Genomic DNA, 17,027 nt, shown 5'->3' with positions numbered 1-17,027 from the left:
AACCAGCACCTCTTCTATCCTGATAGAATCCAGATGCTCCGGAGGGTTAAAAAAAAAAAAAAAAAAAGAAATGTTTGATGTGTGATACTTGAATTAAGGTTCTGACTTCTATTGCATTTAACATTTGTTGGCAGTGTTGCTTCTACCGCCTGCAAAAAAAATGCATGGGCATTTGCAGTAAAAGTGTAAAAATTGCCGAGAAAAAATTGAATAATGCAAAACGAACTTCGTTGAAATGCCTGAAGCATGTTTATTGAACCACAAAAATAGAAAATAATAGCGCAAACCCAGAAATGGAAATGCGTCATTGCCAAACCCGGAAATACTTCTATTCTTTTCTTTATTATTGTCCAACCCTAGCCCAAATGACCTCTCAGAAATTCATTTGTGTGATAAGGTTTGTCGTAGCCATGTATAGTGTCTTGAAGCAACTGAGGCAGAATGCGTCTAAGTGAATCTTTGGCGATTGTTCAAATCTTAGTGATTGGCCGAGTGTAGAATGCAGCTCTGTTTGATTTTTATATTTTCCAGGTCCATTTCTCTAAGCAAACACAAGCATAATTGATTGTCCTTTGTTAAGTCTTAGCATGCTTTTAGCAAGTAGCATATCTGAAGCCACAACTTTGCAATTTTCCTTCTGCTATGTGAATAACAATGTTGCGAAATCCTGCGTGTTTTTCTTTTTTTCCCCTTTTTTTTTTCTGCGGTTGTTTTGATCTGCTTTTTCTTTTAATGTGGCGCCTTGTTGACATCTCACCGAGCCGGCTCCAAAAATCAACAAAACAGCGTGATTGTAGGTGGACGCTATCGGGAAACAATAAGCTCAAGGCATGGCCACACTTTTCAAGCCAGCGCTCCAATTGAACCTGACCGTAGTATTTATTTTGTCACGCCTGGCAAACATGTTCTGTACACAAGTCCACAGGCCAAGTGTACTGTCAATATTTGGGAAATGTATTGGCTAAGACTTGCATTATAAATAGTGCTGCAGTTCAGGAATGAACATTGTTTTGTTTGGATTTCCTTTAGTCATCTATATTTTGAAGAATGTAAATAAATAGATGAAGACTGTGCAATAATATTCTTATTTCATGTCAATTTATGCAGAAAACAATGGGATTTACTAGTCTTTAAGGCGGAATTTACTCTAGCCATTTCTCAAATGCTCCATATTGGCTGTCAACTCTACACACCTGAAACAACCTGCCAAATGTCACAAAAACAACTGAACAAACACATTAACTTTAGAAATATACAATTTTACTTGTCAGTTAGTGAATAATATCATTCTGACACATGAATCATTTCTTCATCCATGCAGCCTGGTAAAAATTGTAATTTGCTCATTTAGTTAGTCTGTTGATTTACGGCTGTCCAGATCCCATAAATGGGAAAACGAAATCACTTCAAAATGTACAAAATGGCATTTATATATATTTTTTTTAATCTGACTGGGAGGTCAACACCCCTAAACTGGTTCTAGAATCACCCCTGGAATTGTTTATTCTATGGATTATTCAGTTGATTAATTGAGCAATCAGATACTAAACCATTTTTCCAGATGAGAGGTAATTGATCATTTATTGGTGTTTAGCATTGCTGGTGTTTTAATGGAAAAATAACTAATATCACATTGGTAGGATTGATGCATTCACCTACCTACCTTTTTTAAATTGATCCCATCACTAGTGTCGTCATTGTTTTCCCAAGGAAATAACCAATCTTTGCAAATATCTCATTTTGCTTACATGTAAAAGATATTCCGTTTACTTTAATGAAGGGCTACATAAATCAGAATAATTACTGTTGAGAGGCTGAACCAGAGGCTCGAAATGATTACGCGATGATTAAAAGTTGTTGCGTAAGCGGTTCATTTTGGCAATTTAGTTTGCTTGCCTGTTCACATTTTGGTTCATTTGATTTGTTAGTTTATCAGTTGTAATTGTAGAGAAATATTGTCACATGTATAGTTTGTTAGTATAGTCAATTTGCTGGTTAGTCTGTATATTAGCAAATTTAATTTTTAGTTCATTCATCCATTAATGTTAATTTATTTGTTGATGTGTTCATGTTTTATAATTAGGTTGTTTGCCTACCCGTACTTGTTAGTTTTGCTGCTTCACTCGTTTGTGAGTTTGTTTATGTGATTGTTTGATTTCTCCAACCCGCAGTTTGCGGCCCAAGCATCTACATCGGCAATGACATCAGCGAATTCCGCCGTCTGGAGAACTGCACGGTGGTGGAGGGCTACTTGCAGATCCTCTTGATCGGCGATAAAAACAACAACCAAGAGATCTTCCGTACGCTCAGCTTCCCCAAGCTAACCGTGATTACAGATTACCTGCTGCTCTTCCGGGTCTCCGGCCTGGACAGCCTGAGCACCCTCTTTCCCAACCTGGCCGTGATCCGTGGCCGCAACCTTTTCTACAACTACGCCCTGGTCATTTTCGAGATGACCAGCCTGAAAGACATCGGCCTGTACAACCTGCGCAACATCACCCGAGGCGCCATCCGAATCGAGAAGAACCCCGAGCTATGCTACTTGGACTCGGTGGACTGGTCGCTCATCATGGACGCCGAGTTTAATAACTTTATCGCCGGGAACAAACAGTCCAAAGAGTGCAGCGACGTGTGCCCGGGCATCATGGAGAACAACCCGCAGTGCCGAAAGACCATGTTCAACAACAACTACAACTTCCGCTGCTGGAACTCCAACCACTGCCAGAAAGGTAAGATGGACGAAGTGCTGCTGCGGCCGTGACTCATCGTTATTTTTGTGTTATTGTTCACGGGTGCTCCAAGACGGAAGAAAAAAGCAGTAAAATGCTTTTAATGAAGCACCTCTCTGCGAACGGGCCCTTTGAGTATCTTTATGACTGCAGTCTTTTATATGAATGGATTTGCGCTTGGCTTTCTGCGGACGTGTTGTGAGTGTGGATATTTTTCTGCCTGGCCCAAGCGTTTACAGTATGCTTGATTTTGTGTGTTTATAATAGGGATGTTCTGTACTGCTTTTTTTTTTTAACACGCCAATATTAGTACCCAATTCTTGAATAGTCGCTGGTAATGATAACCCATTATTAGTACTTGATTAGGCTCTGAGCAATTATTCATCCAACCGATTAAATCAGCCCTTCAGAAACATCGACAAGAAATAATTGGTCGAATGGATGAAATTTGCAAATTATATTAACTTTATGTACTCCAACCAACCAACAGTTGTATACAAGTAATAATAGTGTCAATCTATACCATACTTTTGTATTCTTACATCTATCTATATTATGAAATTTGTTGATGAGGTCATTTTGCCCACCTGTCATTCAAAACAAAGCAAATGCAAGGAAGTGGTGCAAGGAAATGACCTGCGTCTCACAACTTTACACACAATCTAAAGTCATAGGCCCTTAAAACACAATGCAGCATAAATTATGCGTGTTAAATATGACACCCATTCAACTACTTGTAACAAACACATAGGACAAGAATTAATGTCCCTATAACTTAATTAAGTTAATTGCGCCACGCATTGCATTCTTTCAAACGCAAATTTAACTGCTCAGTGTTATGACGGGAACATTATTTTCCAAATTAAGGGCAAATTTATTGGAACATGATACAACATATTATTAAAGTGTGTTATAATGATACCTTTGCCATTTTCAGGCAGAAAAACTACAAAAAATGATGTCATACGAGCTATCTTCTGGAGTTGCTTGATTAAGGGGTAATTTTCTGAAAAAAGAAATACCTTTAATCATTGACAAAAAGTTTGAGAACCATTGGTTTAGTCCATATTTGTTTGTTTATTATTTGGTTTGTTGGCTAGCATGCTATTCTGTTCCATATGAACATGCCCTTTCATTTTGATGAGTGCAGCGTTTGCAACAACTTGCTTTGCTATTGGCTAGAGCAAATATATGTGTGTGTGTGCGTCTGTCTCAAGTGTTTCCCTGGTGACCAGTTGCCTCGCTTGCGGACTCAGCATGTTGATGTTTTCGGTCATGTGACAAGGCGAAAGAGTCGCAGAGCAGGCTCAGGTTTGCATTGGATGCAAATGTGTCTCTCACACACACATGCGCGCACACACACGCACACACACCAAGGTATCGTGTTAAATGGATGGAAAAAGTGGGACTTTTGGGAGACTGTTGTGTGTTTGGAATGCAGGGACTGTTGTTTAAATTTACTTCTGAGGTGGTCGTTTCTGGACTTGAGATCACCTCCTAGTAGTGATATTTTGTTAATACATTTTCCTGTTACAGTCACCCAGACAAAAGAAGGTCAAGCTTAACAGGAAGGCGCCTGATAAATGTGATGGTTTTGCCTGTAAACTCCACTCTGTTGAGTCTATATGACGTTATGTTTGTTTGAGGGGCGGCAGGTGGGGAAGGAAACCAAAGAGTTGCAGCAGTTACGCAATTTTTTTTGGGAGGCGTTATTATTGAATATTTGACTCTGTGAGTCAAAATAATGACCAGGTGTTTATTAGTGCTGTCTTGGTGACTATAGATGAGAGCCAGGAATGCAAATAAACTGGGAATTACTAAAAGAATCAAAATAAGTTTTTCTTTTTTGTTTCTTGGATGCCTTTGTGGCAAAATAGCACAGCTCACTTGCTTTAGCTAATAAGAATATTGTTCTCTATTGTGCAAGTCTGTTCACAAGGTTTGTTAGTCCATTAGGTTCTTTGTTAGTCTGATAGCACATGCATTAGGTCATTTGAATGTTCATCATTTGCCTGTTTGTTAGCACATTTTAGAAATGATTGGTTTGCCAGTTCATTTGCATGTCACTTAAGGTTGTCTGCTGGGCAGTAAAGGGAAAAAAAAAGATTTTGTCAGTTTTATAATCTCAAATTTGAAAATTTACGAAATTGTGAAGTTGAGAATTTACAAATGTAGCAGAATTCTACACTTATTTTCACTTCTGAGAAAAACCCTCAACCACATTTTTTAAAAAATTTAGATTCATTGTGTTATTCAGTCATTCATTATCTTTAAGAGTTTACCTGCTGCTGTATTTGAGACTAGTGTCAAGTGTTGGTTGCAACCTTTAGTTTTAACCATCTTTTAACCATCAATTGCCCAAAAATGAGAACGTAACATTAAAATACAATACAACATCTTTCATACATGTCACAGAATTGCAACAGGGTGTTCTAGTTGAGTTTGGCAAAGAATTTTATTATGGGTACATACATGACCACCTTTGTATCTCATTATTTGTGGCTGCAGTTGCAGCTGGGTGCTTCACATTTCTGTGGTAAGCTAAACTTCTGCGGTAAGCTAGCGCCACCTTACAAGAACGCACATACACTTTGATGATCAAAGGTGCCTTCTTGGCTTTTTGTAAAGTTAAATTTACTGTTCTTCAGACCGACATTTATCACATGATGCTCCATTTTCACGGCTTCCTATTTCTCCTTAACTTGTCCCCGCACCCACATCAGGAGCCTGTCAAGTTATGTCAAACACAAAGTCAGCCAATCCAGGTCCACTTCAAAGTGAGATTGACCTTTGTTTTCCTGCTTCCAGCAACTCAAGCACAAGAATCCCCTCTACAAATCATTTATGGTAGTTGTAGACAACTTCACATAAGAGTGTGAGAATGTCTATGGCCTCACGATTGTTAGGGAATGACTGATCGATTGTTAAACAAGGGCAGGCCAAGGGTTGAGTCGTCTGTTTTATTGGGGTATATTATCCATTCTTAACACCTCTCAGACAGAAAGAAATCAGTTAGTCGAGTGTTTGGCGTCTGTTGTTGGGAAGGAGCTTTGGGGACAAAAAAAAAAAAAAAGCCGTATTGTCTGTGTGTCCCAAGTGAAGCGTCTAGTCTAAGCTGTAGTGCGTTCCATCCAGACGGCTGGCATCTCTGTGGCCGTTCATCCAAAGTTAGTGTTCAGATGAGCTACTTGCAACCGCGGCGTCGTTTTTGTTTGCTAGTCAGTCGACTGCGAAGTGGGCCAGACGCAAAGGAAGTGGGGCAGGACCCCGTGAAGACACTGTCTGCCGGGCTCCAGAGGGAGTCTGTTAGCACAGCAAATGGGCCAGCACTAAAGAAGAAGACAAAAAAACAACAACTTTAATTTGGTGCTTAATAGGAGGCTGTGAAGTCTGAAGTTGTCTGGTGGCTACCTGCTTGTGTGCAGTGTCTAATTGGACACCATGAAAGACCCCATTTGTACCCAGATGTCTTTCTTTTTTTCATGGCTGACATACTTCAAAGGCAGCCTGGAAACAATCAAGTGTCATTTGACTTGTGATTTGGCCTTTAGTTAGTTAGTTAGTTAGTTAGTTAGTTAGTAGGATCATTAAAAGACAAATCAATTAGGTCAGTAATTGGTCACTTTATTGGTTGGTTGGTAGACAGGTGAGTTAGTGTGTTGCTACTTAACTGGAAGATATTTGATAGGTTAGTTAGTTAGTTTAGTTTGTTTGTTTGTTTGTGCATTTGCATGTCGTCTTGTTTGTAAGCCCCTTTATTTGCATCTTCATTTGCTAGTCTTTTAGTCAGCTTGTTTATTTACTTGTTGTTGAAATATTTTGTCACTTCACCAGTGATTACATTTTTAGGATTTAGACCCCTTTTCATACGGAACTCGCTCAGATCGGAAAAGTCGCATGACAATAAGGTGACAGCGAGCCTGTTTCCAGCATGCCCATATTAAGGAATATTGATATACCAGCCAACCAGGAAGTAAATACGAGGATTTCATCCCTCGTCAGACCACTCCTCGCCGTGTACCTCTAGTGCAACTTTTGCTGTAGACTCTTGATACAAACAAGGCATCCTTGTTCTGAATTCATGTTCAATCCCCAATTCAGGGAGCTAAGAATGACTCTGTTGTGCTGACAATGACATATGGTTCCTGTTGTGGTGTTTACAGGTGGCTCGGGCTGCGTCTGGCATAAATAAGCCGTTAGCTAGGCACTCAAGTGGTCCATATAGGCTAGCGTGATAAATGTGAATGACTGCACACCTTGATGCTGACAGTCTGATGCAGTTGCTGTTCCGACTGATCACATTTTAACAGACTGATTCAAATTTGCTTTTCAGCTGGCCATTTTGTCTCATAGATCAACATTTGTTAACATGTATTTGTCTAGAGAGGAAAGCAGTGTGCTACTTAGCACAGATTAAATTTAAGAGAAAAAAAATCAAAGATATACATGTATATCATTTAACTGTAAATGTGTTGGTTCTCTGTGTTTTTTGTATTTGATTTGAATTTTCTGTAGGATATCAGCGTATCAAAAGATCTCGATAGCTGCAACTCTTGTATTCTTCAAAGCAATACGTATTCCTGTTGGTGGACTCTTAGCACATTTGTTTATTGCTCCACTCTTCTTATCTGAGCACTCGTGTTTGAACGCGCCTCAGTCATTTCTATTTCCGGAGTAGGCTATCCATTCATCAGCACCATAAAAGCACAAGTGTTGTTTTCCTTGACTCATTCATAAAAGTATGACAAGTATAAAAAAGCAATGGGGCTTCAAAGTGTGTTTGCTCTTCTGGGAAAGTTTTTTTTTTTTTCTCCCTTCTTCTATTTTGTGGTGAGGGCGACATTCTTCTGTGTTTACGTCCCCTATTTGTCTTGGTGTCTTTTCTCACGTTACAGAGGTTTCAGCAGGTTCCCATCTCACGATGTCGGCTCCATGTCTGTGCACGCGGGCTAAACTCCTCCCAAAAAGCATGGGAGGTGTTTTTTTTTTTTTTCCCTCCTGTGCTTTGTATCTCAGGAGGAGATGAAAGCACATCATTAAAGTACAAAGGAAGTCCTCTGGGATTTACGGGAAAGGGATTTTTTTTCTTTTCTTTTTTTTTTTTGTATTTTTAACTTCAGCCCACAGGGAATACACATAAAAACAGAGGGATTGGCTTGTTGCTCAGGCTGCGATTAGCTTCATTTACCGCCTTTTGCATGTCAGTGTTGCTCTTTTGGTCTTGTTGTTTGGCACTGTCCTTGTTATTTGTAATACAATAAGGGCTGTAATGCTACACTGAAATAACATGGTTGAGTGCCTACCTTGGTTTTAAGGTCACGGCTCAATTCATATTAGATACTGTCAGGGAACAATGGTAACTATAAAGAGTTCTTTACTTTTGTGTGAACCAGAATATGTTTCGAGATACAATCAATGGTGCCTTGAGATGCGAGTTCTCATTTGCTTGGTGACCATGCTTGATCATATTATCTTTCCCTTCTCCCCATGCCCTGAATCCACTCTGGGTCATCACAAAATCGTGAAGGTTTTTACATTTTTTTTTAATATTTTTTGGAATGACAAAAATAGCATGCTGTATTTCATCCATTCATCATTCTCCGGGCCGATTATCCTCACAGGGGGTTATAGATGTGCTGGAACGTGTCCCAGCTGACTTTGAGCGAGACATTTGCACCTATGAACAGTTTAAAGATTTTCAAAGTGTGGTGCTAGTATAGCTCGTGGTATGTGGGCTCTCTAGTGGTAAAAGAAAGAATTAGTTTGCTGCCTGGCTCGGCTCGGCCAATCATTTTGCAGTATACCCAGTGACGTGTAGTCTGGACAGGCAGGGGAGGCAGAATCTCCTTGTCCCCTCCCATGCATTTGTAGAGGGTGAAAAAAGAATATTAACAATTGTTAGAGCTGGGCGATTACGGCTTAGAATCTTTATTTTTTTGGGGGGGTCAATCTGGACGATTACATTTATCTAAAGGTTAGATCTGTTTTCAAATATTTAAAAAAAAAACATGTTTAACACGTCCAGACAACAATAATGGTTACAGTACTAGTTTCAAATCTGCTTTAAAATAAACTTATTCATAGCCTATCTTGAGAAGTGCCTTTTTGCCTCTCATTGTATTTGTCACTCAACGACGAAGGTGGCTAGTCCGTAGGGGACTTGTATCTTTTATACTAAGTACCCAAAATTAAATTAGTTAATGCCTTTAAAAACACATTGTGAACTAAACACATTTTTCTCAACCAAAAAAACAAAAAAACAAATTGAAAACATGTCTTTTATAAACTACATTTTCTTTGACTTGGTTTAGATGTCTGATATTGATATTTGAAAACATTTAACATTTAAATGGGGAACTGGGTCGAAAGGTAAGAAGTTAAAAAAAAAAGTTGTATGTTTACAGGTGTTGTATCGCATGTGCTCAAATATCCATTTCTTAGAAGGGTAGAATTCCCACTTTGATCCTAATCATTGCCTGTTAGCATTCGTGTGAAACTAGAAGAGAAAAGGCTAAGCATTTAGCATGAGACTTTTTTTTCAGATATTTTGGGTGTGATTACTTTTTATTGTATGAATTTCTCATTGTCATGTTTTGAATTTACTGTTGTAACCGTCTTTTTAGTGTCAGACTAATTTTTCCTCCTTATAAGGCACTTTGTCTGCAGTGGTGGTTTTAAGTTATATAAATAAAGTTGAGTGACTAGCGAAAATGTTGAAAGAATAGTTGCTGTTGCAGCCAGTGTATTACTTAAAAAAAAAAAGGCAATCCTTCCGTATTGTCACAGTATTTTAAGTCCATATCCCCGCGACCTGTTCACAGAGGCTGATTGGGCCAGTAATGACAGGGTCGGCTCTGTAAAGCTGGGACATTCATGGCTACTTTAATTGAACAGTCACACCCATCTGTGGAATGCCTGAAAGAGAACATTACTGGTTTGGTTGTGGTGACGGGGCAACTGTAATTATGCGGCCTTTGATTGGGATCCGCAAAACACCGTCTGATTGTGATGAGCTCTGACTGGCTCGAGTGTCTTGTCAGAGGTATGCTTAAAGTTTGTTTTGCTACCCAGGGTCCCTTTCCCCTTCTGTTCTGCGGTTGCAGAAATATCGAATGAAAAAAACATGGAGTGGCGACTAGTGCTTTTGCTTGTAGTCTCTACTTAGAGGGGAAGAAGTCAAGTAAAAAAAAAAACAGTCTAGTAATATGTTTTATACCCTTTTTACTGCCGAAGTAGCAAAATAGCAAAACTTACAGTATACCTTGATTTGTAACAATTTTCAAGCCACAATCTTTTAAATAGTAATATTAAAATGTCATTAAAATTAAATCTGGTGCCTCAAGCTGCGATTGCTTCCAGTAGAAAAAAAAATCATAAACTTAAGTTGCACTTGATACATTGTTTTCATTTTAATGTATGACTTCAAGTTTTTGGGGAGATTTAATTGTTTAATTTTGCCTTTTGTAGCGAGAACTACCTTCATTGGGCCGATATGTTGAGGAAACAAAGTCGATTTTAAATTGTCTCATAGTATTATTACTGTACACAACAAATTGATGGCTTAGTTGTTTTCAAATCAGAAGTAAAGCAGCCTAGTTTGTTCATTTATTGTTTACATTACTGTAACAGAACAAACCAAAAATCTCAACCTTATTTTTCATTATACATGACAAGCTAAAGTTTTGGAACAGAGATTAGCAAGGGTCTTGGAAACGTACATTATTTGCTTTCGTGGGCCACACAAAATGACGTGGCGGGCCGGATTTGGCCCCCGGGCCTTGAGTTTGACACCCGTGGTTTAGATAGTATCACTTGGTCAAATGGAGATGCTATGTTGTTCTTATTGTACTATTTTATTACAATTTCCAAGGGGAAACAATTAGGCTTCATGGAATTAACCTTTGAAGTATGATATACAGGTTTATTTTTTAATTAATATTTATGATTGTTGATTATGCTGCAGTTTAGAATTTACAGTGTATACTGGCGTTACTTTTCAAATTTTTGTCGTGTTGAAATTTTGCACAAGTTGAATGTGCAGCATTTGAAACTTCTTATCAGAGCCAACGAGGTCAACTGGACAGACTCCAAGCGGGCCTTGAAGTCTAGTTGCGATAAGTCGCACATGAGCATGACTTTAAAGGATGCCAAAGCGGTCTGTGTGGCCTTACGGGAATCTTATATGCCAGCTCCCCTGTCCTTCCCATTAAATTCCACGAATTGTTCAGTCTGCTTAGCATGTCAACACAAAAAAAGTGCATTTGTGCGACTGAGTGAGGGGGAATCGAACAGTCAAAAGAATAGTCAGCATTGTGTGTAGCAAGAATTGACACGCATCAATATACTGTATGTGGATCAGTTACAGTAGTCGTAAGCAAAGTTGGGCTGAGTTTCACTCTGAAAAACTGCAAGAAAGAATTTGAGGATTTTGTTATCACTGATGCAAAATAACGACTTCAGAGAATCCGAAGAAATCATGGCGATTTCCTGTGGGGCTTGACAATAACATTAATTTGTCATTTTCAAGTCAAAATTTTGAAAATTAGCTTAAACTTGTACTCTTGTTTTGGAAAAGTGTCTGAATGCTGGATGGGTGGGTTGCAAGACATGTTTACAATTGATACTAACTACTTAATTTTGGCAATTAAATGGCTAGGCCACCTATTTAGTAACTTCTTCTAGCAGTAAAAATTTAACTATAATTCACAAGTTATGTACAAGCTATTACTAGGTGTTTTGTTGAATATTTTTTTCTATTTTTCCATCGCATTATAAATAAATAAGGCATTCATAGTATCGTATGTGAACACTTGTGTGCAGACTATTGGGTGCAGGTGCAAACTATTGTGATGCTTCAGCCATTATCTTTCTCCTGTTACACCTGAATATCATTGTACCTGTCTCTATCTTAAAACATAAAGGATTACCTGGATAGTGTGACTGCTTCTCAAACTTCCCACATCCTCTTCTTCATTGTTTAGCTCTTCCGTCGACACTAGGAGGGAACAACAACACTTTTTATTTGTCATGTCTTTTCCAGGGCAGTCAGTTGGGAGATGCCAGGAATGTCTTTTGTCTCGCCGTTATCCAGTGGTGTCAGCTGATCTGACAAATGTGTTTTCCAAACAAGTTTCACAAGGTGAACTGCTGGCTCTATTTAGACGAGCCTGAGCGGAATAGTTTCCCTCCATCACTTCCAATGCTTTGGCTACACATAATTACAAGGAATGATTTGGCCAACAAGCAGCGTGACATCAGCAAAGCGCTTCAAAGAAATTGTCTTTTTTCGATGGCCATTTCCATTGTATATTAGTGGATATGCCAAAAATCATGATGTTGTACTTTAGTTGTTTTTTTTCTTTGTTTTTTCTTTTGATTGCCATTGACTATAGACATCACAGTTGAGTTTTAATTGGGCTGGCAGTGAATGAGTTGAGACTATGGTTTGGGTCACTTTTAGTACAGAAAGGGAACATAATGCAAAGCTTACAATTTTTTGACATGTAATTTCAAGTATTTTGTCATATATAGTGGTAATCATAGTAATAGTAATAGTCAGATTAAAAACTAGTTGTAATGACACATTCAGAGTGTTTCCAAACCTACAGATGCTAGGGGCGTGGCAGGTTTAGTCACTCTATCCACCGCTAGGGCTACCGGAAGTGATGGTATAATTCCTAGAACACAGCTTTACTGTAGAGATACTTCAGAGTTTCCCATGCCCTACCCAGAATACTCAATGGCTAGCAACATTTTTAAATTTGAGGAGCAAGAGATATTGAGTCAGCCGATTCAGAATTGTATTTTTTTTTTTCATGGAAATGCTATATACCTACTATCTAACGACTTTGTTAAGACAGTTTTTCTTTAAATGGGCTCTCAAGAATAACTTTTCAATCTTCATCCCTGACCTTCCATCGGGATTTTACGGTTACCTAAGTACTCTTGTTTTGCTACTTGGGATTCAAGTTAGCTTCAGTGGCTAGCATAACCCCTCTGTCTGTTAGCCTGAGGCTGAGCTGCACTACGTTCACTTACGCTGGGGACTCAAAGTTACACTGTCTATCCCTAATACGTTCCAGGCGGAAACACATTGAATACAACCCCGATGTCCATGGTAACAATGACAAACAACAGCCAGCTTCTCCACCATGCGTGTTGTTGACTGCAAATAGTGATAGGTCTCACACTAGGTGATTCACATTGAGCTGTCAGGTATTCTTTCAACTATGGGGGAAAAACTCTGGGAAAACACAGAATCTTTGAGGTTTCAACACCCGCAACCAGAGTTTAAATTTATTTTTGCGCCAGCTGCCGTGGCCAAGCATCTTCATTGTACATCTACTTGAGTGGGATGTTTACATTTTGAGAACATAGCAGTTCATCTTTGGGCTGTTAGACCACCCCTGTAGCCGCTAAAGACTTTTTATCCAACGTTTCTGCAATTTCCTGGTCCGACTCAAATGGCCATCACAAAATGGAATCTCAAGTCTGAGAGCACTTCACATCTGTATCCTTTTGACTGTAATTACCCGAAGAATCCTCAAACAACAGATCTCTTGTGGGAGACCTCCTTGCTATGGGCGACCCAAATGAGGAGGAAGGAGGGAGGAAGTCCACCAGGCATTGCTTTTTGTTTGTCTCACCGACAATGCGGGTATTTTATGCGAAGCATCCGAGTTTGTAGGTTTCATACCGATAAACTGTGGTAACATTTCAGAAAAAAAATCGCTGTTTTCTGTGTAAATTTTGGATTTTGCACCTCATGTAAACACTTGGATGTCAGGGCAATAGCCTTATCAGACTTTTGTTTTGAAGTTTTTTTTCAGATCACTAGTTGTGATTAGCTTGACACCAATTCTCCAGTTTCTGCTGCCGTGTGGATGAGACATATAGCACAAACTCATACAGAATAAAAGGCCATCAAGCCAATAAACATTGACAACTATAATAATAACAATTGGTCATGCTATGTTGTTTAAGGACAAATGTTGCTTATAAACTCTCTCTTTCTCATATATATATATATATATATATATATATATATATATATATATATATATATATATATATATATATATATATATATATAATAAAAAATAAATAAATTTCAAATTAACAGTGCAATAACAAACTTAAGATTTAGCTATATGTTTGGTCCCAAACCTGTTATGAAAGAAAACCTGTTTTTTTTTCTAACGTTAAACCAAACATTTGCAAATGTGTTTATTTTGATTGAATACAAAGATAATTGGTCTGCTTGCATGAAGGTCTACAAATATAAAAGGATATTTACTAGTTAGAGTCTTAAGATTAAACTAGGTCTCAAAAATAATAAGTCAATTTTGAAAAGTGTTTGTTAATTATCTGATAATGAATTAGTTGTCAATTGTGTGCGTAAAAACTGAACCAAGCACAAATGCAGGAGGTCTGTTAAGGACATTGCCACATATCCCCCTTGCTCCTCTGTGCGTTCCAGTAATCAAGCAAATTTGGGAAAATAAACAGCACCAGCACAGTCTCCATAAACACCAGGTCTGTGATGGACAGAAAACACAATGTGCCCACATATTACTGTTTCCAGTCCCATACAAAGCCGCCTCTGTTTGCATCGGACAGTTTGTCAGTGTTTAAGCAGCGGCGTGTCCGCTAACTGCATGGGCCAACTAGCATCATTATGACGCCCATCTCCATTTAAAGTGAAATTGCGGCTCTAAACATGACCCACTCAGCCAATGGACGGCATGGCATCTGGATGTCCGGCGGAGCTGGTCACGTCCATGAAACGGCGGCGCCAAAGTGCTCCGAGCAATAAAGATGACAGCCAAGACATAGCGTACTTGTCAAGTGGAATGCGTGTTTGTGTTTGGCCTGCCAGAAGCCATCAAACATCAAGATACCACGATAACAACAAACTCATCGCAGTGGACACGATTTACAGACGCTGTTGAAGTCCTCCATAAAATATTTACTCTGGAGCAATCTGCCCAAGACAATGGAGTGTATTGGTAGAAAGTGTTACTAATGCGACAGGACAACCAAATGGGAGCATTTATTTTGAATGAGAACAATCGCCAGAGAGCTGAAAGTTGGGAAAGTTCTCCTAAACTGTCTTGACAACCATCACCGTTAATTAGGGATTGAAATGCAGCCAAGTAACGGGTCCGGATGTCAACAGACTGGCTAAACGTGTCAGGTTCAGTGACTTTGGACTGCAATCAGAAGTGTGGAACTTGTGGTACCTGGGCTTTGCTTTTATTCAAATACCAACAGCCAAAAATATTTTGCTTCATGGCTGCAGTGCCATGGAAAAAGTCCCCCACACACTTTATGATTTCTGATTTATTTGTAAATTGATCACTTTATGAATGATCATAAAATTATCTCTCGTGTGTAAAAATCCCCCTCCAGCTTTTTTGCTTTTGTTTTGCTGTTTTGCAGACTAGATAGTATTTTTTTTAATATTTCTGTATTTTACACTATTGATTGGTAAACGATTAACTATCTGATCTTTGCACAAGTACACAGCACGTAACCTGCTCAATTTTTTTAATATTTCTGTATTTTACACTATTGATTGGTAAACGATTAACCATCTGATCTTTGCACAAGTACACAGGACGTAACTTGCTCAAAAGACGATGCTTAAGGTGTTTCACTGAGCTGAAATTATATTAAATTAAATTTAGAACATCTCAACATCTAAAAAAAACAAATTAGAGCTGACAAAATTAATCAACTCATTGATTATCTAATTGAGTGAATACTAGTTTATAAATCAAGTAATTGTCTCGAGCCATTTTCTAAATTAAAATATTACAAACTCTTTGTCCGACTCCCAACAAAAAATATTCCTTATTTTTTGTAGTCATTCATGAAAACAAATTTAGTTTCTTTTGTATTTTATCAAAACTGTTTTTCTGAAATTGAAGTGTTCATATAACTGCCCCTGTAGCTGAATCAGTTTCAAAAAAGCTTGCTAGTAAAACATCAATCCCTCATGTGTGATATTGGTTAAATAATAATAATAGTCAAAACACTGCACAATACCAATTAAACAACAAAAATTGGTTGATAAGCAATAAATGGAGCAAAGTTTTCTAACTTTATGCTCTATGTTTATGCAAAATGAAATTCTACTTGATTAATCGATGGAATAATAGATTCTAAAAAATATTCGCTAGTGACAGTCGTAGTATAAATTAAAAGTGCAAATGTTTTAATATCTTGAAACTGGCAATTTTGTGTAGTTTATTTTTTTCCCCACGTTGCACCATTTTGAAGCCCCGCCTTTGTGCCGAAGTCAGCAAAAGCAACATTCAGCCTACTCAGGACATTATAGTGGAACTAAGTCTCATCTGCCATCTAGTGATGAATACTGATATTACAACTTTTTGTTATTTTCCATTGATCGGTACCAGGCTGGGTCTCGACTAGTGAAAAGCCATAAAAGCGTCTCCGACTGAAATCCACTTGGATGGATTGTATACCTCGAGATCAAATGAGGTTGACTGTTTTTCGTTAAAACCAGATGAATCCTGTTGTAAAATCAAAGCCAAATCATACAGGAAGTTAAAAGATCCCCAAGGGCCGGTTTGCAGTCAGTGTTTGTCACCTGGGTAACACATGCGAGGAAAACACCAGCCTTGGCGCTAGTGACCACACGGATGTTCCCGTGAGCGTTGTAATCAGGGCAGGTTCGTTAAAGTCTGCGTCAGACAGGACCCCGTCCTCAAATGGAACCAAGCATGAACAAATTAGGAAGACACAGACCACCGTCAACGAGGACCAAGAGTGCTTGTTTTCGCCGTACATTTGGGGTCTGCGACAATGGCTTAATTTGGATGCAACGGACCAGAAAGATTCTGGCTGTTTGGCTGGCGACCGACGTGGAGTTCCCAGAATACTTTCCCGGCGGGCAGGCATTTGTGAATCCATTTTGATCCGCACCGTTCTCTCACAAATGAATGGAAAAGGTGAACATTCTGGCAGTCATTATTAGGAACAATTTGCAGCATTTGCCATGAAGCTTAACTGTGAGCTCCGTTTGCATTGATCGTTCTTGATGACTGTTCACTTACGTTCTGCCCAACTGCATTTTCCCATCAAAATCCATCACAATATAAATAAACACAAAGGGAGTAAAGTATCCCAAACCCCACAATTGCACCAAAAATTGGTTGACTCTCAATTCTTGCAGTAAAGGAGACTGTGGTTAAAAAAAAAAAAGATCGGCAGTAATCTAATTTTTGTCTTAGAATCCTGACTATATTCTCAGAATTATCACTTTTAAGTCAA

The 17,027-nt window shown here is 38.6% G+C and overlaps 1 protein-coding gene across 1 annotated transcript in view; it reads left to right on the top strand.

Moving 5' to 3' along the window:
• The window catches only part of LOC148424369 (insulin-like growth factor 1 receptor), a 47,497-nt gene that overhangs the window by 9,923 nt on the left and 20,547 nt on the right, over positions 1-17,027 (top strand). Inside the window, exon 2 of the mRNA XM_088412352.1 lies at positions 2,172-2,729. Coding sequence (XP_088268478.1) covers positions 2,172-2,729 — 558 coding nt within the window. The remainder of the gene's footprint in view (positions 1-2,171; positions 2,730-17,027) is intronic.

This window comes from Hippichthys cyanospilos, chromosome 4 (assembly GCF_059441005.1).
Source record: "Hippichthys cyanospilos isolate Australia breed blue-spotted pipefish chromosome 4, RoL_Hcya_1.0, whole genome shotgun sequence".
Taxonomy (NCBI): Eukaryota; Metazoa; Chordata; class Actinopteri; order Syngnathiformes; family Syngnathidae; genus Hippichthys; species Hippichthys cyanospilos.
The sequence above is the reverse complement of the archived record's forward strand: the minus strand, read 5'-3'. Positions and strand labels throughout refer to the sequence as shown.